Raw genomic sequence first — 27,457 nt, forward strand, 5'->3', positions numbered from 1 at the left:
TTTTAGTGACGATCTGCTGACACCATAACAAGATTGTTCAGTGTCTTAGGATACAACCATACACAAAAAAGAACCAAAATAGATAATATCCTGTATGTGAATGAGTTATCCTCTAAAATAATTGCTCATCGCCAAGGATATGACTTTTATACTCTGGCTAGAGCTGATCAGGTATGTGCAGAATTCTCTTATCTGTGCACATGGTGACAAGGATCCCACATCAAACAATACCGAACCCACACACACACACATGATGTTTTACCATCAACAGAGGTACGTTAAATAAACTGGTTATCTAGAAGAAGACCATTCTGAGGTCTGAGCTTTCAGACATTCAAGGATTACTGAATTAACTCTATATGAGGTTGACTTAAATTTCCAGAACCAACCTTAAAACATACAGTACATACTGTATATTAGTTGGCTCAAATTCCTTAAATCAAATGCAGTCACTCATTTAGAAAGATAAAAACCTTAAAAGAAGCATCAAACTAGAATTCCCTCCCTGATGTCATCTGCAGTCCTCACTTTCCAATTTGAAGCCTTTCTCTTATCACATCACTACTGTAGTGTCTCTTCCAGCCCTCTCACTGTCAGTATTCTCTTCTCCAGGTGTGTGAGCTTAATCTGATTGAAGCTGTGCCAGGAAGAATAGTCATTAACAAAAAGAAATATTTGTGAGAAAAAAGAATGCAGGCAAGGTGACATTTTGTGCATTGGTATTAAGTTACAAACTAATAATTTGTGAATGATAAAATTCAGCAGACACCTTGTCCAACAGGCAATATTAGATTTTTGTATGGTATGCATGTTCATTATATTATAATGCTTTAAACAATTGTCATTGTTGCAAAGCAGCATTACAGAAAATCTAAAAGAAAATTAGGTAAAGGAGTATAAAATGTGTGTGTAGATGTATATGAATCAAAATGATCAGATTATCCAGGAAACTGATGAGCAAGCCGAGAATGGCAAGGAAAAACTTGGCAATAGAAGGGTGGTTTCTTCTTGAGGAGTTCAACAGGAAACCCATCCTCATTTGGGGGATAATGGATAACAGTATTTCCTCACCCTTTACTTTTGCTTCCTAGAGTTATTTAAGTGATAGCTCATGACCCCTGCTTGAAAAAAAAATCTAACCTGGATACCTACTCCTTTTCTTTTTCTTAAAAATACATTATGAGATATTAGTAATAGAGAAATTGTCTATTATTACGTACAAACGGCACAAGTAAATATCTTTGTTTTAATGAAACAATTCATTATGCAAATAATTGTGTTTTCCCCAAATATCAGAGGTTGTGAATACTTTTAAATGCACTGACAACCCCAGCAACACAAATTAACACGGAATTTCACCTTTTTAAATTTTATTATAGTTACTAAAGTTGCCACAGCTGCAAGTCTATGGCAAACTAAAGGCAAAGTTTATACAATACTCTCATTTTTATTACATATTCTTTAAATAAGTCTTCACAAGTTTTCAAATGAATATTTCTATTAAACATCTAAAAGGAATTTGTTCAAATAATCTTTTTGTTTTTAAGGCTACATTAAAAAAAGTTCAGTTCAATAGATAAATAACTAAGCACATACAAGGGGAGTTTAAGATAAACTGGGACTTGACATTCAACAGAAGACTTCAAAGTACAGTGATCACACTCTTAGCCGCAGTAAAATGTTTGGATGGTGCAAACCTTTTAAAGAAGGCTGTATATCCGACTCTGGCCAAAGAGGCTCAAAGCCCAATGAAGTAATTCCTGTGAAAATTTAGTAAGTACAATGCCTGATCCTTAAAAATCGTCTCATTTCTTGTTGCCAACTTGCAAAAGTAAAGAATCTGTCTGTGGGAACTGCACAGGAACTAGGAAGTTCCCAGTACAGTCCTGACCTCACTTCCAAGCATTTCCACAAGTTGGCACCATAAAAGGAGGCCATCGTTTCAGACGTGTAGCAGGCAGTCTGGTCATGGGTCCAGTCTACTGAGAAAACTTTCAACCTTGATGGTATTCAACCACTAATAAAATGCTGTGATAAGTTCATTATTGTAGCAGGGATAATATAGAGAAATAATAATATTATAACTGTGTTCTGTTATACTGTGCAATCAAAAGTCCCGGTTTGACTTCAACACTAAGTAATATCTCAAAATATTAATACTGTCAAAAGGTAAAAATTAGAGGACCAGGCAGAAGAACAGATGAAATGTATCCACATCATGCATGTTTACAGTATGTAACAGCAAAATTAAATATTTAAATTAAGGTTAGGTAGAACTTCTGTAACATTATTTACAAATTTGGAAAATAGTTTTAGTCCATAAATGATTCACACTTTCAAACATACAGTAGCGTACTTTTATATAACTACTTCATCCTTTGCAAGACTAGCAGAGAATAGAAGAGTGCAGGCAGATTAGTGCAGTCCTGGTGCTGGGTGGAGAGGTGCAGGAAAAACATGAAGATGTCAGGGAAGAAGATTCTTCATTAGGCCTGCTGAGACCAGAGAAACCGATCACATCGCTCCAGCATGGTCTGGATTAGAGCTCTGAGGAGAGTGTCAAATGTTCAAAATCAAGGCATGAAGTAAGAATGGCAAAGCAGGGCATATCAAGCCTGGAAATGTACAATTGTAGTCAGAAGTTTACATGAACTCATTATAAACATTATGGCAAAATAGGGCATTAAATTATTTATGTGAACTGGTCTTTTTCTGGAGATGAACGACTATATAACATAGACCTTTAATATAAGAATACCCCCAAAATTAGGTGCATAAGATTTAATTATGTTTATGTTACACAAATCAGGAACGTCTCTTAGACGGATTTCTAAACAACTGCAGAATCCAAGATAATTTCAAACAACTGTATGTAAATACAGGTTATAATGAAAGACTAAATCCAAAAAAAAGCCCCAAATCTACATCTTTAAGCTTGACAAAATTTTGCAGCTGAAAAAAAAAAGGCTTTATGAGGAAATTTCTTGCTATAGGTAGGTTTGGAGGAATAAATTTGAGGCATTCATCCCCATCTGTTAAGCATCATGCTTTGGTACTGGTTTGCTGCCAGAGGAACTGTGGCTAGAATAATAAAAAATGAGGAGACCTCAGGATTCCTCAGCATAACCTCAAATTGTCAGCTAGACCTTTAAAATTTAATAAGGTGGTTTTGAAATACATAAAGCAGGCTAACTTGCAGCTTTTGGTGCTTAAACCCTATCAAAAATTTGTGAAATGTGCTTAAAATGGTCTGTGCCAAACAAATTTAATTGAAGTGTGATCAAATATCCAACCAGAAATCTGACAAAAGCTTGTGGATGGGGGGGAAGTTACTAAAGGACAGTCAACCAAATCTTAGCAATTATTCTGTCCCAGAAATAGACTATTAAAATATATCCTCTCCAAGCCGTGTTGCTATGACATTCATGTTCATGATGAGTAAATGTAAACTCGCATGGTCTTTCTGGATTGAAGATGAATATGAGGACAATAGTATGTACTCTAATAGGTTAGAGTATGATGCACTGACTGTGATGTATGATGTTACTAAATTCTTTTAGGTAAATAAATTGTGTTGGTAGTGCATGGTAAAAACAAAGAGGATTCTCTTGTTCTGCATGTTCTCATCTGCAACCCATAACTGATGCACTTCCAGGAAACGACTGTTGAGGGCAGTGCTGTTATAGCATGTAACTCGAATTAGTTCGTATGCTTAGAACAAGTAACTTAATTTAGTATTTGAGATGAAGACATTTTCTGGAATGGAGAATAAATGTGTACTGCCTGTGAACATTAAATCAAAAAACTAGAATGTTAATATCTAGACATCACATGGTTCAAGGACAGCACTGTCTCCTTACCTTTGGCGCTTCTCTGCCACTCTTAGCAGATCACACACCAGTGTAGTGTGAGTGTTAAGCTCCGATTTCAGCCCACAATCCTTCAGTGCTGCTAGGGCCCGGTCCGGACCTACAATCTGAGCCAGGCACAATACTAACTTCTCCACAGTAATCTGGCTGCTCCAATCTGGCGAACCGTTAATCGTGTCAGCTGGCACATCATCATCATCATCAACATCATCTCCTCCCTCACCATTCCTGTTGTCCACACACATATCTGCACGGGTACCATTAACTGTGCTGGGTGTGGAGGGACAGGTGTTAGGGTCAGAAGGAAGAAGTGAAATGGCTGGTGAAGTGCTTGTGGGTTTTTTCTTATGACAAAGCTGAATGAGGAACATCCATTCATCCATGGTTTGTGGAGCGATACCTATAGAGAACCAAACACAAAATCAACATCCCAAAAAGTATGCTTAAGAAAAGAGAGAGAAAAGACATTTTATGTTTCTTTAAATAAAACATTCTTAAGATGCTTTCACATCCACACATCCAGCCAATATCATTACATCAATATATATACATAATAATATCAATAGCATAAGCCCATTGGCTAAATGGGAACACTCTGACATGATGTTTTGGCGCACTGTTGAACAAATGTAACAATATTATTGTTATATACTTATTTATTTAGTTGCCCTTGTTTCTTTTGTTATATTTAAGTGATTCAGGTCATTAAACTAATTTAAATAAAACACAATGATGACTAATTACAAAATACAGGTTTTAAATTATGATTGCACCTATTTAAAGTAAAAAAAAGTTGTCCAAACCTGCCTGCCGCTGCGTGAAAAAAAAAAATTGCACTGTAAACCTAATAACTGGTTGTGCCACCCTTGGTTTCAACAACTGCAATTGAGTGTAAAACCTGCCAATTGTCTATAAATTGTCAACTGTTGTTGGTATTGTGTTCTTTCACATCGCGATGGAGAATTTTTGGCCCACTCGTATTTGCAGAATTGGTTTAATTCAGCCACATCAGAGGGTTTAACCTGCTTAAAGTCCGGACTTTGACTAGTCTACTCCAAAACCTTAATTTTGTTCTTTTGAGCCATTCAGGCGTTGACTTGTAGGTGTGTTTCGGATCATTGTCCTGCTGCAAAGTGAGCTTGAGATCACTAACTGATGGCCAGACACTCTCCTTCAGGATTTTCTGATGGAACCATGAATTCTGCACTCTATCAAGTATGGCAAGTTGTCCATGTCCTGAAGCTGCAAAGCAGCACCTAACCATCACACTACATAATCGACTGTTAGTATTGTGTTCTTTTTATGAAACGCTGTTTTATGCCAGATGTACAATAGTGGGATGCACACTCTCCAAAAAGTTAAAATTCTGCCCAAAAGTCTTGAGGATAATTAAGATGTTTTTTTTTTTGGCAAATGCGAGACAAGCCTTTGTGTTATTTTTGATTAGCATTGGCTTTTGCCTTGAGACTCTCCCATGGATGCCATTTCTGCCCAGTTGAATCATGAATACTAAACTGGCCTTAACTGAGGCAAGTGATTGTAATGTGTAATTGTAAAGTGGCCTGTAATTCTTAAGTTCTTGTTCTGGGTTCTTTATGAACTCCTGCATAAATCATTGCTGTGCTCTTGATTTAATTTTGTGTAGAGAGAGAGAAAGAGAGAGAACAGAGGAATAGTATTGCTTTATTGTTTTATGCATTATATAATGATCTTGTAATAAAAAAATATTAGACAGGCTCCCTTTATTTTATATATATTAAACACCTTTTTATATAGTAATGTCTTTCCAGTTAGCTAATGAGCTCACTGGACACTGTTAAGAAGTAAATTTTGCAAGTCTTGCTTATGTTTGTTTGTTATCTGAGCTGCAAAATGAGCCCTGCATTATTAAATGTTGTGTCAGGACGGACTGCAAATATTTACCACTGGGTTCCTCCAGGAGACTCATATCATCCAATTTGGAGATGGCAGAGAAAGCTTCAGGGCGCCGTTGCAGCTCTTTGCACAGGTAGAGATAGCCTGTCCAGTAACTAAGGAAAGACATGCTCTGCTGTTAAACAATACTACAACCACCACAGCTTATCCATTGTACGCATTCATACTTGAATCCTCACACACCTCACAGAAATAAAATTTAATTCCAACTTTTTTTTCCTCCTACATTTCAAACTACTAGAAAAAGATTAAAAGTGTTTTTAAAATTATACTTATAGTAAAAGTATACTTTTTCTAGTATTTTGGAAAGTGTTAGTGTAATTGTTTTGTAGGAAATATACTGACCCATGAAGTTTGCATGACTCCATCATATTCTGTTTGGAGTTTAAGTCAGCAGGCAGGCGGATTAGCAAAGACAGCAGACGTCCATAACCCCAGCAGAAGTAGTGGGAGTGCCACCTTAGACAACAAGACAGGCTTTTACACTGTAATCACTCATAGTGGTTTATTAGAAATACACCTCTGGAAAAACATAAGAGACCAAATTTACTCCATAAAACTTCTGGAATATCATCGAGAGGAGGATGGATGGTCACAATCCATTAAGCAAAGCTGAACTGCTTTTTTGCAAAAGGAGTTTTACAGTGGAACCTTGATTGCGAGTAACTTGGCCTGTGAGTGTTTTGCAAGATGAGCAAAATTAAAAAACATATTTTTTAAAATAATCAAGCGGGTTTTGTTCCAGTAGCCCCCTCCCTCCTCCTCTCCTCTTTACACACACACACACACACACACACACACACACTGATGGAAACACTGCTCTGTCGGGATTTTTTTTAAAGGTAAAGTGCAGGTTAATTAGTTTTATTTTTACTTTATGTTTTGTATTATTTTCTTATAAATATATTTGGGCTGTGGAAAGAATCATTAGATTTCCCATTAATTTTTAGGGAATTGATTTACTAATGCTTTGATATACAGTACAAGCACAGTTCTAAAACTAATTATGCTCGCAATCCAAGGTTAAACTGTATAAAGTTTGGTCTAGCACAGAAAAATTTATTTAAAGAATAAAGCATACTTTGGGTGTCCGTCAGCTGTCAGTGTGTCATCTTTCCGTGGTGCATCATGGGTAAGAGCTAGATCCAACCAAACTTGTCGCAACGTCTCAGGCTGGAGAAGTGACCCTAAAAAAGAGAGCCTGGAGAGAGAGAGAGAGAGGGAGAAAGTGCGAGAGAGACATTCGACTTTCTGTTCTTTTTCCACTTTAGATATAAACATGAATAAAATATAAAAAAAAAAAATGTTGCAACTGTATTTGAAATACAGTTAGATTTTAATACAAGTTTTAAATACAGTTACAATTTTACTTACTTTTAGCAGACATCATTTTTTTGTTTGTACCTCGTCACTACATACAGTATATCCATCGTATATATCATGTTCCATGTGAAATATTGGGTATATTTATGAATTTGTTTAGTATTAATTAGCTATGCAAAATAGGTAGCTGTTTAATTTTCTAGGTGCAATTATAGTTATTATCAAGCATTAAAACAGCATAATCTATTGGTTTGTGTTATGTCATGTATTAGCACATTATTTTATACCCCAAAGTACTGTACATAGTAATTACAAGGGTACCTTTGTGATTCAGCTTGGGACTGAACCAGGTTGTCTAGGTAAGGCAAAAAATGACTAGGTTGAACCATGGCTATGATGTCAGAGGGGAGGATTGTAGGATAGAACTGGGGGTATGCTCGAACCGCCATTTCCTCATGCTTCTCATACAGTCTAAAATAAATGGAAAGAGAATCAGCATCAGCATGGATGGCTAAACAACAAAAAAGACCAATATCACATAGAAATAAGGAGCACTAACTTATAATGTAAATATAGAGAATGTGTGTACAGCTCACCTGTAAAGGTGTGTGAGAAGCACTGGAGCATTCCAGGGCTGCAGCTCTTTCAGACTGCGCAGTGACTTTAGTAAATCTCCTTTCTCAATGACTTCCACCACCTTACTGGCCTGAGTAAACTCTGCGCACAGTTATTCAAAAATAAATTTAGTATCCAAAAATAGGAACATACTGTGCTGAATACTAACAGCAAGACCTACTGAAAATTACTTGTACTGTAAGACTACTGTTTTACACCAAACGTTTAGCTGGCACCCTGATTAATGAGGGAGTGTACTGAAAGTGATGCTGAATAAAAAAATTAATAAACAAAATACACACCTAGCATACAAGCAATGTAAGTTTTTAGGATGTCTGGTTGCTCCCTGTATTTCAAAGTGCACATCTTCCTTAGTCTCTCCTTATCCAACAAGAAAAAGAACCTTCGCAGAAACACACAAACCCTCTCCAACCCTCTGTCTCCTTCTCCATATGGGCAGCCTAATTCCAAGTAGAGGCACGCAAGCTGAGAGAGGTCATCCTGGAGATCTGATGGCAGGGTGTAATCCACTGGTGCTACAATGGCTACTGGAGACATCGCACCTAAAGCATTGGAGCTGAGGTTACTGTCTATAAGGCTTTCTTTTTCTATGAGGATTGAATTATGCTCCGATTCTGCCTGGCATTCCACTCCACTGTTGTTCTGAGTGACAGAAGAACAAGTCTGGCTGTCTGGGTCATCGTCGATTTCTAAGCTCTTCTTCTCATCCTTTATCACACTGCTTTCCCTCTCTGTGATTGTGGGGTCCACTTGACCCAAGACCCTTTCCAGAATAAGAACCCACTCTAGGAGAACCTCTGTTAAACATCCGGGATCAAAAAGAACAAGTGGGTCCTGGATCTTCAAGCTACAAGGAAGAAAAAAGAAAAAAAGGAAAAAGATGTAAATGCATTTGTTTTAGTAATAGTTCCAAAAGTGTTGGAAATCTTATTGATTTATTTGCACTAACAATGATTGAAAATTGTGTACATAAAGCATAAGGTTTGCTAACAAAGTGCGAAGACAACCATGCTATATCTGATCACTACTCACATGGCTTTCTCTGTTGCTGCACTAAGCTCGTGTAACTCATCTGATTGCTCAACAATCTCCCTTAGAGATAAAAGAAAAAGTTAATAACTTCAGTTATTAAACTTATGAAATTTAATATAAACCTTTAGATTGCCATAAAAGAAAGCTTACTCATTGTATATTTCATCTGTACAAGAAGCCACAGAGAGTGCGATCTCTCCCTGTCCACCATCCCTGTGGTCAGTTCGGGGCCAGATGTCAGAGTTCATCTGTAGATTGTTAATCTTTTCGGTAGTCTTCTTCACAAAGCTTGAAACACTTAGAATTGCCACAGAAGCACAGAGAAACAAGGGAAGGTTTAACACAGAAGTGAGAGCGTATAAATTTCAGTTAAAAGTACAAGATAAAGCAATTGAAAGAATGTAACTCGGCAGAAATATTACCCTTCGCACATACCATTACCATTCGCAGCACATGTGTGAAATGAAAGAACAATACTGTAGTACAGGGGAAATCTATTTCTAAAACTAGCAGCTCCATAGAAAGAGGAAGTTAAAATAAGAAAATGTCTGGTACTGGCCAGGTGTTGTCGAACCACTGAGTTTTTCCTCATTTGATTTCACTTCCTTTTTAGCTATTTAACAAAAGCTGATCTTGGCTAAATGCCTTCTTGAGTCAGTCAATAACCAGCTCACAAAACAAGTGCCCCATGTTTTCACCTATCCTGTTGTTTAAAATTGGTTCTGCTTGTGTATACAGATCCTGAATTTATACAGCATGACCACATCATTTTCTCTGTGTGTATCAAAGATATTGGAAGAGAAGTATGGCTGTATGGTTCTGTGTTTGTCTCAGTAAAAGATACCTGTCTTTAACAGCCTGCAATGCGATGAGTGGTGGTTTTGGTCGGAATGAGAGTGGGAGGTGGAACTGCAGGCTGAGATCAGATTTGTCCCCTTCTACACGGACACATGACGGAGGGTCTGAAGATCAGGATGACATAAGGAGAAAAGTAGATCAGAAAAACGAAAAGAAAAAAAAAGCAGGAATAAAAATGGGAAAAATGAAGGAGGAGGATATCAGGAAGAGGCAGACAGAATACGATGAGTGATTAGATGAGGCAGGTGGATGAAGATGGGTGAAAGGCATAAATGTTAAGAATTGATTATAGAATATAGACCAAAAGACATGAATAAGTTATAAGAAAACAAAAGAGACAAACAAAGGGAGAAATAGAAGGAATGTATAAAGAGAAAAAAAATAATTAGGAAAATTATTGATTAATTGACCTACGACACAAAAGCCATAACATTTTCATGAATTCGATTCTGATGTCATGTTTGATTCTTTTCACCACCAACACAGTGTCATTGCCTCACAAGAACATTCATTGAAGGTTCAAAAAGGTTTATGTCTGGCTTGAGAACATGTTTTACAAATCAAATCCAACACCATCTTTACATAGTACAAAGACAATGACTTATGTGCAAGAGAACAGGTTTCATTTTGTGTTTCCTTCAACTGTTTATTTATAGCATACAACAAATTCAATGCAACAAAGTTACCATTAATTTTGTTAAAAGTGCAAGAGAAAAATTCTGACTATCAGATTATTAATATTTATAATTAATCACATCAACAATCTTCTAACACTCTTGAAATCCCCCTGCACTGGTCATGTCTATTTTATGCCATTGATTAGCCGGTCTCAGCTCCAATCCTCCAGAAAACTTGAAACAGGCAATGACTGATGTAAATAATCTTAGTTGCTTGAGCACCAAAAATGGGTCACCAAGAGTGGACATCAGTGGTTCCTCAGCTCAAGAAGCAGCCAGAACTAAAATGATTTTGATTGGAAAAGCATGTAATCAGCACAGTGCCAGGTTGAAAAGGCACACTGATAAAATAAACAACAAACTGACTTTCAAGCCTCAGTTACTTTTACTCCAATTCAAATGATCTTACCTTTATCTAAACGGTGTGTAATACAAAATGCAACTCTATGATGCGTTTTATTTACTCACTTGTATACAAGCATGTCGCAATCAAATGTAGCTACTAACATTTATCATACATTGAACTCCTTTTAGGGTCTTTAGATCTGGACCTCAGAAAAAATCTAAATAGAATGATTACATTCTTTAAATTTTGTCAGTGTCTTATCTTTGTCTGTTGCCCTCTTACCAGGCTCCACCTGCTCCTCGTCCTGAGCAAAGATAAACTCCTTCATCCTTTCCTCCTCCAGCATTGACTGGCTAACAAGGGAGCTGGCATCCTCATCTGACTGGCTGCCTCTACGGCTGATGACACGGTAGATCCCACAGTCCAGCACGCTGAAGCTTTCCTAATGGAAAAATATATTCGGTTTCAGTCTGTCAACAGCATTGTTAAAGCTTAAATTCTTTAAGCTATAAACGTAAGAATTCTTTAATATGATTCAATAGGAGGCCAGAAGGATTGAAAAACACAGAAGATATTAGAACCTGCATCACTAAATAGTGGACCGTGACTTGGATCATGACCAAGTGACATCCAGATCCCGATGCTTAGTTGATAACAGAGAATTATTAATATAAGACTAATCTAGTGTTTTTTACGTTTATACGTTACTCGACGGAAGCAATAAACGTGATAGTTTACCGTCTATAGACAGAGAATGTGAATGAAACAAAAATGAAAGTGCATATGTTTTAAAACCATGGTGATAATAAAAAGCAGTAATGTGAAGCAACACTATGAGGGGGGAAAAACAAAACAAAACAAAAAAAAGGGTCATTTGAGAAAACACATCCTTTGCTGTCCGAGCTGAGGGCATGTAAAATACCTAAACTGAAAGCCCAGTGTGACAAAGCAACCCGTGTCTTTTCACATGTATTGCAGACAAATACAAGGCAATATACAAGGCAATCACAGATTAAAGTGTCCACATGTTACTAAAAATTCATAATAAATATGATTAAAAACTTGCATATATCATAATCGTAACACAAAGAAAATTGAAGAAAATTTTATTTTTATTCATAATATATTCTTAGATATTTACCTTAAAAATGTTAATAATAATAATAATAATAATAAGAAGAAGAAGAAGAAGAACCTAATAGTGCAATAGAAATGAAAAAACTATCAATTATAGAGGAACCAGGCAATAATATAAAGGCGATATTATAAAGAAGTTTAATTTGGTTCTACATTTCCTACAATTAAGCTTACATGAGAGGAGATGCTGCTTCTGCGACTGCTACATGCAGAGTCAAAAGGCTCTAACTTGCTAATAACTGCCTCTAGCTGGCCAATCAGTTCCTTCTGTGAGCTGGAGTTCAGCTGGGCCTTGAGATGTTCTAGGCGATCAACAGGGGTGGTCTTTCTTGCCTGTAAGAGATGCGTAAATGAAAAGAAAATGAGAGATAAAGAGAGAAAGAGAGGCAGAAGGACGAATAGGGGATGATATACAGTATTGTGCAAAAGTCTTGAGAAACTTCTCAAAAAGTAACAAATGGTTTACTGAAAAAGGCTGCAAATCCCTAAAGATACCACTTTATTTTATCCTATCGTCTGTTCCAACCACTGCATTCAGCATTATCATCAGTATACAAATCACCGATCATCATTTGTCATCACCTGCACCTTTTTCTCACTGGTTTATGCCTAATATCAAGTCCAGATGTTTTTATTATGTTATTTATGAATAATTGATTTATAGGCCACTGTGTAACTTAAACACAAAAACAGTCAGATACATGGACTGGACTGGAAATGAGAGGCAAAAACTTGAAAATAAGAGCTAAGAAGTCCTTCGAGAAGCCTGGAGAATTGTTCCTCATTATTACATAAAAAAGAAAGCATGTCTGTTTGGAGGGAAAAAAAGAAAATAAATGAAGGCTAGCTCAAGACTTTTGCCCAATATTTAAAAAGATTTTAGTATCTTTGAGTATTAAATAGTGCTAACTTATCTTGACAGGTGTGTTAAGAGTGTGCACAAGAGTAAAAAGTAACTTTAAAAGCAAGTCTATGTACCCTGGATGTTACTATAGCGTGCTGGAACATGCAACAGACAGTAGCAGCCAGTGTCCAGCTTTCTCGCTTCATCAGTCTCTCCACACAGCGTTCAACAGTCATTAACAGCAGGTGAGACAGATGCCCATCACCATGGAGACAAAACAGCTCATTGCGATACACTGCTATGTCTACAATATCTGAGAGGAAAAATTTAAAGGCAGGGATAAAAAAAATAATTAAAAAAAGACATTAAAAAATGTAAACATCTGGGTTCAAGTGTCCATGCGTCAGTCAAGCTTTTTTCAAATCAATTTCAAATCAAATTTGTATTAGGTTGAAATTAATGGTTTAATAATAATAATAATGATAATAATAATAATCTGAATTCAGTTAACTGATAAGCTATTTGGCATCATATTTTACTGGCCTTTCACTTACCTTTAATTTTGGTCCACAGCAAAACCTGCCCATTGTGGGGCGTAAAGATATAAATAGCAGAATCTGTCCATGTCAGGAGGTTATGATCACTGGAACATACAATTATTTGAACATTAAAAGTATATATATATATATAAACACACACAGCAGCTGCTCATTGTACTACCTTGCATGAGTTACCTGACATGAAGAAGGCGAGGGAAGGCGAGAGACTGAGGACTCTTCTGACCTGGAGGATAGTGTGGCTCATTCCTAAGGTCAAATACATTTTTTATGCATCAAATCTACTTTTAAACATTTATTTTAAATATTATCATCATAATAAGTCATTTAGATCAGCAGTCCTGTGTAAACCCATCTCCTGATTTCTATTTTATTTATTTGACACATACTTGCATCAGAACAAAGACAATCTTAGAAAACAATTATTAAAATGTATTAATAATTTGATTATTTTATTTATTAAAGAAAAAGTTATCCAACACCATCTAGGCCTGTGTGAAAAAGTGACCGGCCCAAATATCCGAATATAATTAATAGTTAAATTGGAGTGTACACACTCAGGCTTGACTACTGTGAGTTCTGCTGAATCTAACCATTTTACCAACATTACCACCAATGTGAATTGGGCTAAAATGTCTCACTTGAACCCAGATGCTATGATCACTTATTTGATAAGATAGTTGGCAAGGCTTAAAAAGCTATTTCTATGGCACTGGGATGGCAGTAAATCACAACAAGAGTCATTAGCTCAAAATGGAGAACACCTGGAACAGTGGTGAAACTTACTAGAAGTGACTAATCAATCAGAATTCCTCAGTGGATTATACAAGAAATTACAGAAATACCCAGACAAACAACAAAGGATTTGAAAGCCTGCTTGCCAGTGATTCATAATCCTACTATTATAAATACACTCTACACAAAAATTGGCATCCACAGGAGAATTGCAATTCCAAAACAACTCCTACCTAAAAGGAACAAGAAAGCTCATTTCAGATTTGTCCTTTTAAAAAACCTTTAATGTATGTATTTTTGAGCGGATAGCGCTGTCCTCCCCTAACGGTGCATGAGCGAGCAGTTCGAAAAGATGTGGTCGGCTGGCGTCACGTCGTTCAGTAGTCTCCGGCCCTCCCGACTGAATGGTAGTAGTAGCCTTAATGTGGGAGCCCCCTAGTAATGGGGAGGAATTGGACACGACTAAATTAGGGAAAAAAAAAACAACTACTTGCCATGATTGCTAAAAAAAAAAAAAAAATCATCTCCTGGGTTCAAGTCCTGATTTGACCCCCATTGAGATGCTGTGGCAGGATCTTAAATGAGTAGTTCATCCTGGAAAGCCCTTTAGTGTGGCTAAATTGAAGAGTGATTTTTTTGAAGAGTTATATAGGTGTTAAACCTTTTTCCCTTAAATAAATAAAATAATAATTTGACCTTATGTGCTTGTTATCATGAATTTTGTAGGAGGATCTGAAACCATAAAATGTGTCAAGTATGCAAAAAAAAAAATTATAATAAGGAGAGGACCAATACATACGGTACTCTACATCTCACAATCAGTTTTCAAAACTCAACAAGACACACTCTGCATCACATACTTGTAGGATATGAGAGGCAGAGCAGGGCAGGCAAGCAACTGCTTAAACTGATGGGTGCTCAGCACTTCTCCGTTGATGTTGGCCTCCCAGATGCGCGAGCCTGGACGAGCACAGTACACGAGATGGGCAGTGCCTGCGCCTGGTGTCCTTGATCCGGTCTGCAGCTGCGGCAAAAAGCAAGCGCCGTACTCTCCATCGCGTTCCTTATTTCCCACCCGCCAAAACTTCTCCCTTTCAGTGTCACAGAGGTAGCAGCGGCTAAGAGAAGAGACCAGCAGATGACCCTCGAGGTACCCCAACTGCACCACTCGAGAGTCAACTGTCGTGATGGTCTGAACTGGGAAAATCACAAATGATGAACCCTACACACAATAAACAAACAAAAAATTTTTTTTACACTTGTTAAGCATGTGAGAATAAAAGTATACAATTTTTTTGCAATTAAAGTACAGTGGAACCTTGGATTACGAGGATAATTCGCTCCGGAAGCAGGATTGTATTTTAAAACATTTGTAAACAATTAGAATTTTCCTATAAGAAATTATGGAAACTCAAATTATTCGTTCCACAGCCCCAAAAAATTAATACACAAAAAAATTAACAAAAAAAAAAAAATCCCGCCAGATAAGTGTTTCCGTTTGTGCGCACGCTGTGTATTTGTGTGTGTGAAGCTAAAGTAAGGAGCCCCTCCCCTCTCCCCCTACTCGTCTTACACAGTTACCCTTCCTCTACTCTTTCACACACACGCACACAATGGAAACACTGTTTTATCAGAAAAAAAACAAGAAATCTCTCTAATGACACTCGATTGAGCGACACACTAACGGACTTGCTTTTGCTTTACACGCATGGTGTGCACACACGCATACAGATACAAAATAAAATATGTTTTACGCACACACATGTGGTCACAGTGTTACAGTAAACAGTACATGCATGCACGGATGTTGATTATGCCGGTAAGAGACGCGCATAGAGGCCCAGCAGAGACGATTACCCACAATTCCGCAGCGCAAGAGAGAGAAAAACCGTTGGCTTAGTTGTCATCATGTGACGCTCGTGTCAAAACAAGAAGCACATGCGTGATACATGATACTCGGTACTCGTAAACCAAGACTTCTTCATTTTCCAAGTCAAAAACGATTCAAAATCTTTGCTCGTCTTTAGGAACACTCGCAAACCATGTTACTCGCAATCCAAGGTTTCACTGTACTGTTTAAATAACAAAAAAACCCATTCTGGAATAAATCTCAAGCCTGCACAGATAAATAAGGAGATACTGTACTGAGATGTCCTCTCTTATACCTTGCCAAGTTTGGAGGTACCAGCACGTACACAGGACACTTTCCCTGCTGCGTCTCCAATGAACACTCGTAGGGCTGCTGTGTCCCAGCACAGAGCTGTTATGGCCTGGCCTCTATGCTCCCACGATACACATGCCCGCTCAGGACGACCTCGCCGCTCCACCTGCAGCTCCCAAATTACTATAAGACCCTCACTTAGACACACACACACACAAACACACACACAAAAAGATTTAATATGCACTTAAAGCATGTGGATATTCACAAAATCTCTGTTTCTAACGCAGGGCGTGTTGGAGTACCTTGTTGCGACAGCAATAAAGTCATCATCATGAGGGCAACATGCTATATGTGTGAGTAAACCCTCCTAAGAGAAAAAAATTTATTTTTTTACATCTCATATCTCCATAAACATACAGATTCACATACAGAATATGTCAGGGAGCATCTGATAAACAGAAACCTTGTGGCTGAGGATAAGTCTCTGTTTCCATCCGTCCCTCTGGATAAGGTGCAGGCCCCCTGCTGAGGTGCCCAGAGCAAGCCATTTCCGTGACACTGCAAGGCATGTGCACTATACACACAAAAACAAAAGGAATATTTATAAACTTAACTTTAAACAATGTATGTGAAGAAGCAGTTACAAAGATAACAAGATGAAAATGAAAAACTGATGAATAACGTGATCAGTAAGTGAACCAGCAGATGGCACTTCTTATAAGTACAATGAAACCTCTGATTACGATTCACAAGTGTTCTGCAAGACGAGCAACGATTTTTAATAATTTTTGACTTGAAAAACGAGCATTGTCTTAGTTTATGAGCACCGAGTATCATGTTTCACGCATGCGCTTCTTGTTTTGACACCGAGCATCAAGTCATCACAAGTGAGCCAACGGTTTTTCTCTCTCTTGCAGCGGAATTGTAGGTAATCGTCTCTCCTGCTGGGTGAATACACACACACACATTAACGGAGAGACCGTTTTTAGAACCGTTAAAAAATTAGCTAGGAACATCGTGTGAGCGCACACTCGTGTGATCACTACTGTAAAGTAAAACAACAACAACAAAAAAAAAAAATTAAACAGCTCCTCACCTTTGAAAACAGTCGTGACAGAGAAGAGTTTGTGTGTTTGTTTGGCAACCTGAGAGGAGGGGAGCTGTAAAGCCGAGACCTATCGTCTCCCCTGCTGGGTCTTAGTGCTTGCAGTGTTTTTGCGTGTGCATGTTTGTTTGGCAACCTAAGAGAAGGCGGCTGTAAACGCGAGCGAGCCCCTCTTCAGCCCCCCCTCCTCTCAGGTTGCCAAACAAACACACAAACTCTTCTCTGTCGCGATTGGTTTCAAAGGTGAGGAGCTGTTTAATTTGTTTGTTGTTGTTTTACATTACAGCAGTGATCCTGTCAGTATGCGCTCACGCTAGTGTGACTAGGGATGTTCCTTGCTAATTTTTTAACGGTTTTAAAAACAGTCTATCCGTTAATGTGTGTGTGTATGTGTGTGTGTGTGAACGCACATTTTACACACACACCCTGCGTGCACAAACGGAAACACTTATCTGTCCGGATTTATTTTTAAAATTTTTTAAGGTAAAGTACAGGTTAATTTGTTTTATTTTTGCTTTATATTTTGTATTAATTATTTTATGTATTAATTTTTTTGGGCTGTAGAACGAATAATTTAAGTTTCCATTATTTCCTATGGGAAAATAAAATTTGGTCTACGAGTGTTTTGGAATACGAGCCCGCTTCCGGAACGAATTATGCTCATAATCCGAGGTTCCACTGTATGTACAGTTCTGTGTAGGACTACAGGTTTTCCTTACTCACGCCCCGCCTAGCATCTACCAAAGTTAGCCACAAGAACCCTCATAGCTACTCTACTGCATCATGGACCCCGCAGAGAGGACACAATGAGCCATCGAGGGGGCCGTTATATATCAAGTCGGTAGAAGTGTGCGGTGAGGACCAACTGGCTGCCGCGCAAACCCACGGACATACCTTTGAACAGCGCCCATGATGTTGCCATAGCTCTTGTTGAATGTGCTTTCACACCCATAGGCAATGGGATACCCTTACTGCAATAAGCTAATGAAATAGCCTCCACAATCCAATGGGAAAGTCGCTGTTTAGACAGTGCTTTACCCTTTCCTGGACTGGGAAAGCAGATAAACAGTTGATCACATAAGCGCAAATTTACTGTACGGTCAATGTAGACCCGTAGTGCACATACAGGGCACAAATTATGCAATTTACCCTGCTCCTCAGAAGCAAAAGGAGGAGGACAAAAGCTATTAAGGTCAAAGACCATAGACCTATAATCATTGGAGACCACCTTGGGTACATAGGCTGCGTTTGGCCGTAGAGTAGCCTTTAACCCATTAGCAGCAAACTGCGTACAAGATGGATGCACGGACAAAGCATGGATATCACCCACTCGTTTAGCAGACGCTTAAGCAAGAAGTGCCATCTTATATGAAAGAATTTTCATATCTATAGACTCAACTGGCTCAAAAGGAGGACCACAGAGGGCCTCAAGCACTAACAATAAATCCCAAGATGGAACACTGGACCTCGCAGTGAGTCGCAGACGTCGCAAACCTTTTAAAAATCGTATTGCCAGCGGATGAGCCCCTGGTGACACTCCGTCAAAACCAACATGACAGGCTGAAATAGCTGCCAAGTATACTTAGATAGTAGAGAAGGAAAGGCCTTTCTCTAATAGTACTTGTAGAAAAGACAAAATCTCCACCATGGAGCACTGAAATGGAAGAACATTACGTTCTCGACACCATTGCTCAAAAGCTCGCCACGTGTAAGCATATAAGCTTCTCGTAGATGAGGCCCGAGCACTTTGAATTGTCTCAATCACATTCGGGGGAAGCCATTTTGCTAACAGATTGGACCTTTCAAGAGGTAAGCGTGCAAGTTCCACAGCTCGGGACGCGGGTGCACTACCTCTCCCCCTGCCTGAGACAGAAGGTCCCTGAGGAGAGGAAGTTTCCATGGTTCTGCTGCTAGCAGGCTGACTATCACTGCAAACCACAACTTCGCCGGCTAATGAGGGGCCACCAGGATTAGGGACAGGCCCTGCCAGGTTCCGCCAGAGTGTCTGGCCGACACAGCGAGGTGAAGAGCGTAAGAACTGAGGGTCAACCGTGGCGACGATGGTTTATAGGTGTGGGCGGGGCTACACCTTCGTCACCACAGGTTTGCCTGCCTTTACGGTGTGAATAAAGGTAGCTTCAGCCCGGACACGAGAGGGTGCGATATTCCATACAATATGTGTAGTACCGAGTGAATTGACCGAAAGGGAGCCAGCCAATCACAGACTTCCACACACTACTTCTGATTGGCTGTTCCTTCTCTATCAGATGGCAATATCGACCGGATAATGCATACTATAATTTATATAGTGCTTTTAAAATTATCATTGTCTCAAAGCAGCTTTACAAAATCAAAAGAAAATAATAAGAAATTAAAATTATATTATTATAATTATATACAAATGAAAAGAAATTATATAAGGGAAGCAAAGTAAATAAATTTGTTATTATTTATAAATGTTATAAACAAATATTATAGTATTTATTTTTATTTAATGAAGTATTAGTATATACCAGTTTCGTTTGTCCATTGTGTGTTTTTATTTACTTATCTAATTATCCATATAGCTCATTGTTAGACTACATCGACTAAAATTCAAATCGGACAACTCGGTCGCTTTACTTAAACCTTTATTTACAATGCTTCCGTTAAGCGGTCGATAGTAGTGCCACTTAATTGGAGGAGAAACAGCCAATCAGAAGTAGTGTGTGGAAGTCTGTGATTGGCTGGTTTTGTGCCAGTTTTGTAACGCTGGACAATGTTGAGCGAGCGTACAGGCAGAGTCGAGCGTGCACAGAATCAAGAAGTCGCGCGGAGAACACGTTGAACGAGCAGGGGAGGAACTGCACGCGCAGAATCGAGCTGTTGAGCGCGCAGTGGAGACATTGCACGCGCATAGAGTGCTTTGTCTGCTCTAAAAACCACGTGCTCAGAATTGTGGCAGGAATATAACGCCATACAGTACCAGAGTACTGAGTGGTCCAACAGAAAAGCTGTGCACACAAATCAAACAGCATGCATGCATATTCATTGTAGATTGCATTATTGTCACTCAGAGCGAAAATTAGCCAACTACAGTACTTCATCATTGCCTACGATAGTTCATATCGTTATTTTTTTATTAACATAAGGATAGTTTCATAGAGTTCACCTTTGCCCATTCGTTAAGTAGGGTGAAATTAAATACATACAGTAGTTTAAAGTATTGAATTTACTGTTGTCAAACATTTTATTGTGCATCTTAACCTACTTCTAATTTGCTATTAGTATAATTCTGTGTAGCTTTCAGTCTGTTCTTAGAGTCTCTGTATAACAACTTAAATTAATGCCTCAGCATTAATTAATGCAGTAAGTTATATCTCTATTAGAATTGTACATGACTATCTCTGTTCTCTATCTCTGAAATGATGAAGTTGTATTACTTAATTTTTCGTTAATCTCTGGCTTGATTTGTGAATTAACAGTGTTGTGTTTTACTCTGTGTGAGGGTGAACAATGAGTGTGACTGATATAGCAATATGGGATTGTTGTCAAGTAAAGTGAATTGCAGTCATTCAGAAACGAGATTGCATGGATGTATGAAAATAGATTGTGATTTTTTCTGATTAATCCTTGCTTTTACTGACCCATGCTTTTCCAACCAGTGGATTTGTATGAGTAAATTTTAAGTACACAAGACATGAATGGAAAATTAGCTAGTAAATGAAGCAAATGGGGTTTTTTTTTGTGTTCCAAGTTAACAGGCTCATTCACAGGGTGGATACTGGTTTCATAACTGCTGCTTTAAGTCCTAAAATTAACCAGAGCCCAGAAAAGAGCTTTTCAACCGTCTTCCTTATTTCTTAAAAAAAGTGTTAAAACTTATTGTGCTGCAACAGCAGTTAACCTCGCTAAAAAGAGTAAAAAGAAATATAAGAAAAAAAAACAAGTAAGGCACCCTTGTTACCTTGAGTCTGCCCGAATCAAGACGTAGGGCAGAAATTAAAGGCTCAAAACTGTCAAACTCAGCCAAGACATGAGTGAACAGCTCAGGCACCACAGGAATCATCCTGATGAGCTGTGGGGAATAAAAGAATAAGAAGTATGCTTACATTATGTTCACATGTTCACTGGGGTTAAGTAACAGTTTTTCGAACACTGTTTCCAGTGTATCAGAAAAACCCTGCCTTTAGTTTCTGCACAGCACATTAACTTTGAGCTGCTTGCTGTCACATGATGAAAATAAATTGAAAAGGCATTACCAGAACTGACTGAATTCTTTCAACAGAAGGTGAATGCGTTTTGTGTGAGAGAATGTATAGTTTCATAGCTTGTCATGGGATATAATCAAATTTGTACCTCGTAATACCTCGTAATATGTTCTCTGTTACAGTCTAATCATCTTACCAGCTCATGTTTCTTACTCCGTCTGTTCTAAATCCCTTTTTATGTCTACCTGCGACTCCCCAAAAATCTCAAAACCCCCTCCCTCTGTACTCGCTGACAGCAGTCTCTGCTTTCTCCACACAGGAAATGTGGACTGTGCTGACCTTTGACTGTGTAACTGCCTTCTGTTGTAAACATGTTACATTGCTACCTATCCTGGCACTCCTCACATGTTCAGACACAGAAAAATATGGTATTGCTTACCATAATTAAATAAAATAACAGGGAATTTTAAGCTAAGCTACTCTGCACGCTATAGTGAGATTCTTTCTGCAGACTGTGTAGTAACAGCTCAAACACAGTGACTTGCACGATGAACGCTGCACATAATCTTAGATTAATGTGGTATAGCAATAATGTATAATTGTTGACACAATAAAAGCAGGGATTTATGGCAGGAGTCTTAACTGTCAGTGAGAGAGATTAAGAGAAAGGGACTGACAGAGGGAGAGAGAGAGATGTTGGTGAGAGAGGTAGTTTATCTTTGTTATAATTTAATTGAGAACAGGAACTAGCTTACATTGCAGATATTTTTTACAGCTTTAAATGTACAGTGACTCTATGCTGGCGAAAAGCTTAATGTTACTTGATAATAAAGACCGTAGTCAGCGGTAAATTTCTGTGGTAAAAGAGAAATTATAAATAACACACTTGAGAGTTTTATAATTTTATATTTTAAACAGTCCACTTCTGTTAACCCACTTCATTTCAGAAAACTGTATGAAATGACGTCAGGATGGATTATTTTCAAATAACCAAACAGTCTGTAGTGCTTTATTACTTATATACAATACCTTTGCATTTTTGTTTTTATTTTTATCACTGTGTGTTTATGGTTTAAAAGCTGTAGCTTGTTTAGCTTATCTTTTTGGAAGAAATGTGGTCAGAAAAGAAAAAAACTTGAATGGAGATTACTGAAACACTTGAGAAGTTGCCTGGTTTAAAAAAAAAAAAACACCAATAAAAACCATACCAATGTTTAATAGTGAAAAATAAGAGCATTTCCAGATGTACTAAACACCTTTAAGACATGTCAGAATAAAATATAGTGAAGAAAACTGCCAATTTCACAATACTATACCAAACCACAGCACACACAAACAGTGCTCTTTTACAGTCATGTCCATAATTATTTGGGCAGCGATGCAATTTTCGTATTTTTGTCTCATCCACCACAGTGGATTTGAAATTATGTGATCAAGATGGTATTTAAGTGTAGACCATCAGCTTGAAGTGGTAGAACAAAAAATTATTAACTGCATTACCCCTTACATGTTAGGAATTATACCTAGTTTTTTTATTACAAAGTATAAACTCAAAAAAACTGACAAGCTGCACGATGGTCAGGTGTGACCAGTTTGTTTATTTTATGACATTTCATGAAATTAAGAAATCACTAATCTAATCCTACTAATCTTCAGTATAAAATCTACTGTGGTGGTATACAGACACAAAAATGTCAAAAAACTGTCACTGTCCAAATAATTATAAACCTAACTGTATGTCAGTTTAGAAAATGGCAGTTCCAGTCTTATGCATGTGACATTTGGACTCATATTGGTAAACAAAATGTCTCAGAGCTTTGACAGGTTTACCACCAGTGAATGCATCAATTGTACTGTAATCTCTGCATCCTGAAAATAAACAGCATTTTATCAGTATTAAAAAAAGTTTTATATAGAATCTGTGAATTTTTATGACAAGTGCAGAAAGCATTACACCATAAAAAGAAAAAAATGCAGATATGACGATGCTTGGCATTATGCTTGTGACGTGTCTAAATCAGTCCTCTACAAATTATATAAGGAACATGCCTGAAAGGTAACATTTAATATGAAACACTGAAACTATGTAATAATGAAAAACACAAAATATGAAATTGGCAAATAATCGATTAATGATATTTTTTCCCGGTTCTATCCTCTCTATCTTTTTTATTTTTTATCACATTTGTGCATATTTTTGTACTTTTTGTTGCTTTGCATTAAACTTTACAGTTTATTTTACAAGTAAATGTTTAGTCAATATAAGCTTGTGTAAGCTCCCAGTATATTTAATGCATCAGTATGGTTTGGTAAGAACCCTTTGGATAATGCTACTACTTCCCCCCCCACGGTAAGATTGATTTTTGCCTGAGACATAAAAGACATTGCCATTGTTGGTAACATTCAAATCAGGCATTTTGAGTAGGGGGGGGCTGGGGGAGCTGCACATTGTTGACACTGAGCTACAAGAACACTCAGCTAAGTGTTACAAAATTAGTGTGGAAGAGGATTGGAGCCACCAATCAATCAATCAATACACTACTGTGCAAAAGTCTCTGTTTTAGTACAAACTTTCCTATGGACTTTTTTTTAGTATTCTGTGTCAGTATTACCACAAAATTTTAAGTTAAAGAAAAATTTATGTATGCTAGAAAAGAAAGCAGCACAATATATAAGCAAAAAAGAAAGAAGGCTGACGAATTTCATATGCAAAGACAAAGCAAGTACAACCGTCAAAGTCCTTAACTGTGTGTGGTTCTGCAGGATGCGCAGTAAAAGTTAGTAGATCATTTCTTTATTAAACTGAACAAATTGTACCTGAGACTAAAGGTCCTCAACGCCTTTACAAACCAAATATTAAAGTTGATTATTATTTAGGCAATCTTGCTGTATTGCATTTATTTGCATGTGACTGAGACTTTTTTTCACAGTACAGTGCCTTAGTGGCTTAGCATTGTAGCCTTGCACCTACAGAGTCTGTGCGCAATTCCCAGTTTGGGGTCTGTGTGCATGGAGTTTGCACGTTTCCTCCGTGCTTACTGGGTTTCCTCCTGTTTCCAACAACAGGACAACAGTCCAAAGACACGCAGGTTAGGCTAAATGGTGTTTCCAAATTCCCCGAAGCGTGTGAATGACAATCAGAAATTGGGCTGGCAACTCTCCTCCTTAAGTAGCTGACACAGGAATGACAAATATATTACCAGTGTGGGGAGTATCTCTCAACTGATGTGCCAGATGAAACAAAATACTATATACAGTATATATAAACAAATGTATAGGTTTTGTAGCACTTGATACAGTAGGTACTTAAATAAAGGTAAGAAACCAACTTCAGTAAGAGAGTCATTTTCACTTTCACTCTGTTGGTTCCTTACTGGTTTCTATAGTTCTGACTTTAAAGTGTGTGTGTGTGTGTGTGTGTGTGTGTGTGTGTGTGTTGGGACTCTGAAATACCAGAACTCTGAAATTAAAGTTAGAACTTAATTTTGTGGCTTTGCTCTAATCCTCTTCCGCGTTAGAGACAGGAGCAGAGATTATAGCTACAGGGTGTCCCGGAGATCTCCATACAGATAATACAAAATAAACGATTTTTAATAGAACTCTTCCAAAAAGTTTCAGACTTGGTTAAAGTTAGTTCTATTTGTTTGAAGTAAATGAAAACTAAAAGAAAAAAGTACTGAAGTCATTCTCACGGCTGGACGAGGAAGCTGTGTTAGGTATGAATTAACTGTGTGTATGGAGAATTTCGTCGCTGTACAATAATGATGATGATGATGATGATGAGTAATAACTCAGTCCTAGCTGCATGACTGCGCATCACGAGACCGCAGTGAAAGCCAACAGCTAACTCAGTGCTACGGCTAGTCACAGACTGCACTCTCTCTCTCTCTCTCTCTCTCTTTACTTTCCCTTATAAAAAAAAAAAAACTATACATATCACATTTCCTCCTCAAGTTGTATGTTAAAACCTTACCGAAGTTACTTGAAAAACAAACTAGCGTCATATTATAAGTATAACTTCATGAAACTTCTACCTTTTTTTTGTCCTCAGCTGTCAGGATTACTTTCATTAATGACAGAAAAGCTTCCTACCTTTTAGCACGGCGTAAAGATAATTTAACTCATATCCGAGGCTTGTTTGCGTACACAACGCTGTGTTCTTCTTCGGTATTTACTTATTTCGCATACATACAGACGCACAAAAAAAATCCCCTTCATTCCTCACTCGTATATTTTTCGTCCCATCCGTATTCCGGAAGCCCCGCCCCATTAAACACGATTGGCTGCTTTTACATCATTCAGTAATCTCACACTCTGGTTTGCAGGAACTAGTGACTATCCACTATTACACAAGGAACAGAAGAGCAAAGCTGTAGTGGGGAGAATAAGCGCTCGATCAGCCGGCACTACTTCTGAAAAGTGATAATAATGTATAAAAGCGCACTAGGACTTACTTTGGGGGGAAGAAATAATTCTTAATAAGGAAATAAGCATAAGGCCTGTGTACAAACCTAGTGCTTGGACATTAAGGCTTGAAAAACAACCTTTTTTCTTTCTATTTAGTGCCTCTTCAGGCGGATAAAGAATGATGGAGTGACACGGTCCATTATGCACCTTTGCCTAGACTGTATTGATTGATACATGAGATGCCTCAGAGACTAAGCCTACTGTATTATTATAGCGATAAGCTCAAATAACAGTTCTTCTCTCCCACACCAACCCTAAGCATTAGTTACTAAACCGACATGTCATTTACAACTAAAAGGAAAGGGAAAAAAACTCTTGCAATATCCTAGTTCCTGAATGTTGACAGGCAGGATAGGCGATCATATTGCAGCTCTTTGCTAATGCAATTTTAAAAAGGATTGATCGGACCGTCCCATGTGTTATTTGAAAAATCAATACAGAAACCTGCACGGTCACTGCTGTGATCGTCTCACTATCCTGTACATGGTCATTCAAGGCCTGGAGCCTATCTCAGGGGACTCACAGCATTAGGTAGGGTACACCCTGGACAGGGTGCTAGTCAATCGCAGGGCACATACTCACGGTTCACACACCTTCGCTGCATGGCTCTGGACTGTGGGAGGAAACTCACCGAGCATGGGGGCTCCACACACAGAAATCAGAATGCAGGACTTAAACCCTCAACCCTGGATTGAAAAGGCTACAGGGTTAGCCCTAACCCTAACCCTAGTATTAGCTGCACATAGTGTAGTATTAGCTTTAAATAGTAATGCTCTTGTAGGGATGATGGCTTATCTTGAGTCTCATCAATATTTGATGACCACTACTGCAGTCTAAATAAAACCTTAAAGCAGTGCAGTAAAAAAAAAAATATATACAATACTCTGGAGGGTGGTGGCTAACCTTCCTTGTAAGCTTCAAGGTCAATCATTGTATGGATTTAGACCTAGCATCTTCATGCTCCTGTGATAAGGCAAGAATTAAGACTTGTCATTGGTCTAAATAGTTGGCTGTCAAACAGCATGAACCTCTCCTCTCAGATGTATGCTCTCAGATCCTGAATCACGTTTCTGCCCCAAGGTTATGAATTTGTCAGCAATCTCCTTGTGCATAAGTCATATTTGGATGTAGACATTTTCAACAAACAAGCTGGCTTCAGGGCTTATGTCAGAATTGATTCTGAAACAGGATCTAAATGTACAATATATTGTGCTGTGTCAGCATGGGCACAGTCAGACAGTCAGTGACATAGGAGTCAAGCATTGTGGCATTAAGACCATCAATCCTAAGAATAAAGGCACACCTGATGGCTATCTTAAACATTAGTTGCAATTTAACCCATAGTGTAGTATGAACAAGGGTAAAAATCTGACCCAAGTGAAGTGAAACAAAGCGGTTGATAGTATGATATAAACCTAGAGCTCTTGATCAGTAAGAAAAAAAAAAAAAAGTATATGCTGTCCACCATCCATAGTAGCAGAGCATTGTCCACATAAAGTTTTCTCTGAATGAATGTGTTTCCTTTCATTTCGCAAAAACATGCCAAAAGTGGACTGGCTAAGATTAATTACCCCTGGTTGTA

At 38.0% G+C, this 27,457-nt stretch overlaps 1 protein-coding gene across 1 annotated transcript; it reads right to left on the reverse strand.

The window, feature by feature from the left end:
• Nucleotides 1-1,342: 1,342 nt before the first annotated feature.
• Nucleotides 1,343-25,645, reverse strand: hps5 (HPS5 biogenesis of lysosomal organelles complex 2 subunit 2). Its single transcript, XM_053490722.1, has 22 exons — nucleotides 25,501-25,645; nucleotides 21,165-21,275; nucleotides 16,577-16,687; nucleotides 16,416-16,480; nucleotides 16,115-16,307; nucleotides 14,810-15,171; nucleotides 13,392-13,463; nucleotides 13,212-13,300; nucleotides 12,792-12,970; nucleotides 11,988-12,146; nucleotides 10,959-11,118; nucleotides 9,640-9,757; nucleotides 8,946-9,092; nucleotides 8,796-8,855; nucleotides 8,045-8,610; nucleotides 7,724-7,844; nucleotides 7,449-7,598; nucleotides 6,886-7,005; nucleotides 6,150-6,263; nucleotides 5,793-5,899; nucleotides 3,861-4,269; nucleotides 1,343-2,547 (listed from the first exon to the last, which is right to left on the reverse strand). Exons 2-22 carry the CDS (start codon nucleotides 21,264-21,266, stop codon nucleotides 2,487-2,489), a joined length of 3,465 nt encoding a protein of 1,154 aa, XP_053346697.1. The 5' UTR covers nucleotides 21,267-21,275; nucleotides 25,501-25,645; the 3' UTR covers nucleotides 1,343-2,486.
• Between the last annotated feature and the right edge of the window lie 1,812 nt (nucleotides 25,646-27,457).

Source organism: Clarias gariepinus, chromosome 2 (genome assembly GCF_024256425.1).
Source record: "Clarias gariepinus isolate MV-2021 ecotype Netherlands chromosome 2, CGAR_prim_01v2, whole genome shotgun sequence".
Lineage (NCBI taxonomy): Eukaryota > Metazoa > Chordata > Actinopteri > Siluriformes > Clariidae > Clarias > Clarias gariepinus.

What these genes read in the sequence shown, in the direction of transcription:
- hps5 (XM_053490722.1), bottom strand. Translation starts at nt 21,266, where the DNA reads ATGATTCCTGTGGTGCCTGAGCTGTTCACTCATGTCTTGGCTGAGTTT. An exon ending in GCTGTGGACCAAAATTAAAG is followed by an intron (nt 12,971 to 13,211) that starts GTAAGTGAAAGG and finishes TTTTCCTCTCAG; the next exon opens with ATATTGTAGACATAGCAGTG. An exon ending in TCCCAAGCTGAATCACAAAG is followed by an intron (nt 7,006 to 7,448) that starts GTACCCTTGTAA and finishes CTCTCTCTCCAG; the next exon opens with GCTCTCTTTTTTAGGGTCAC.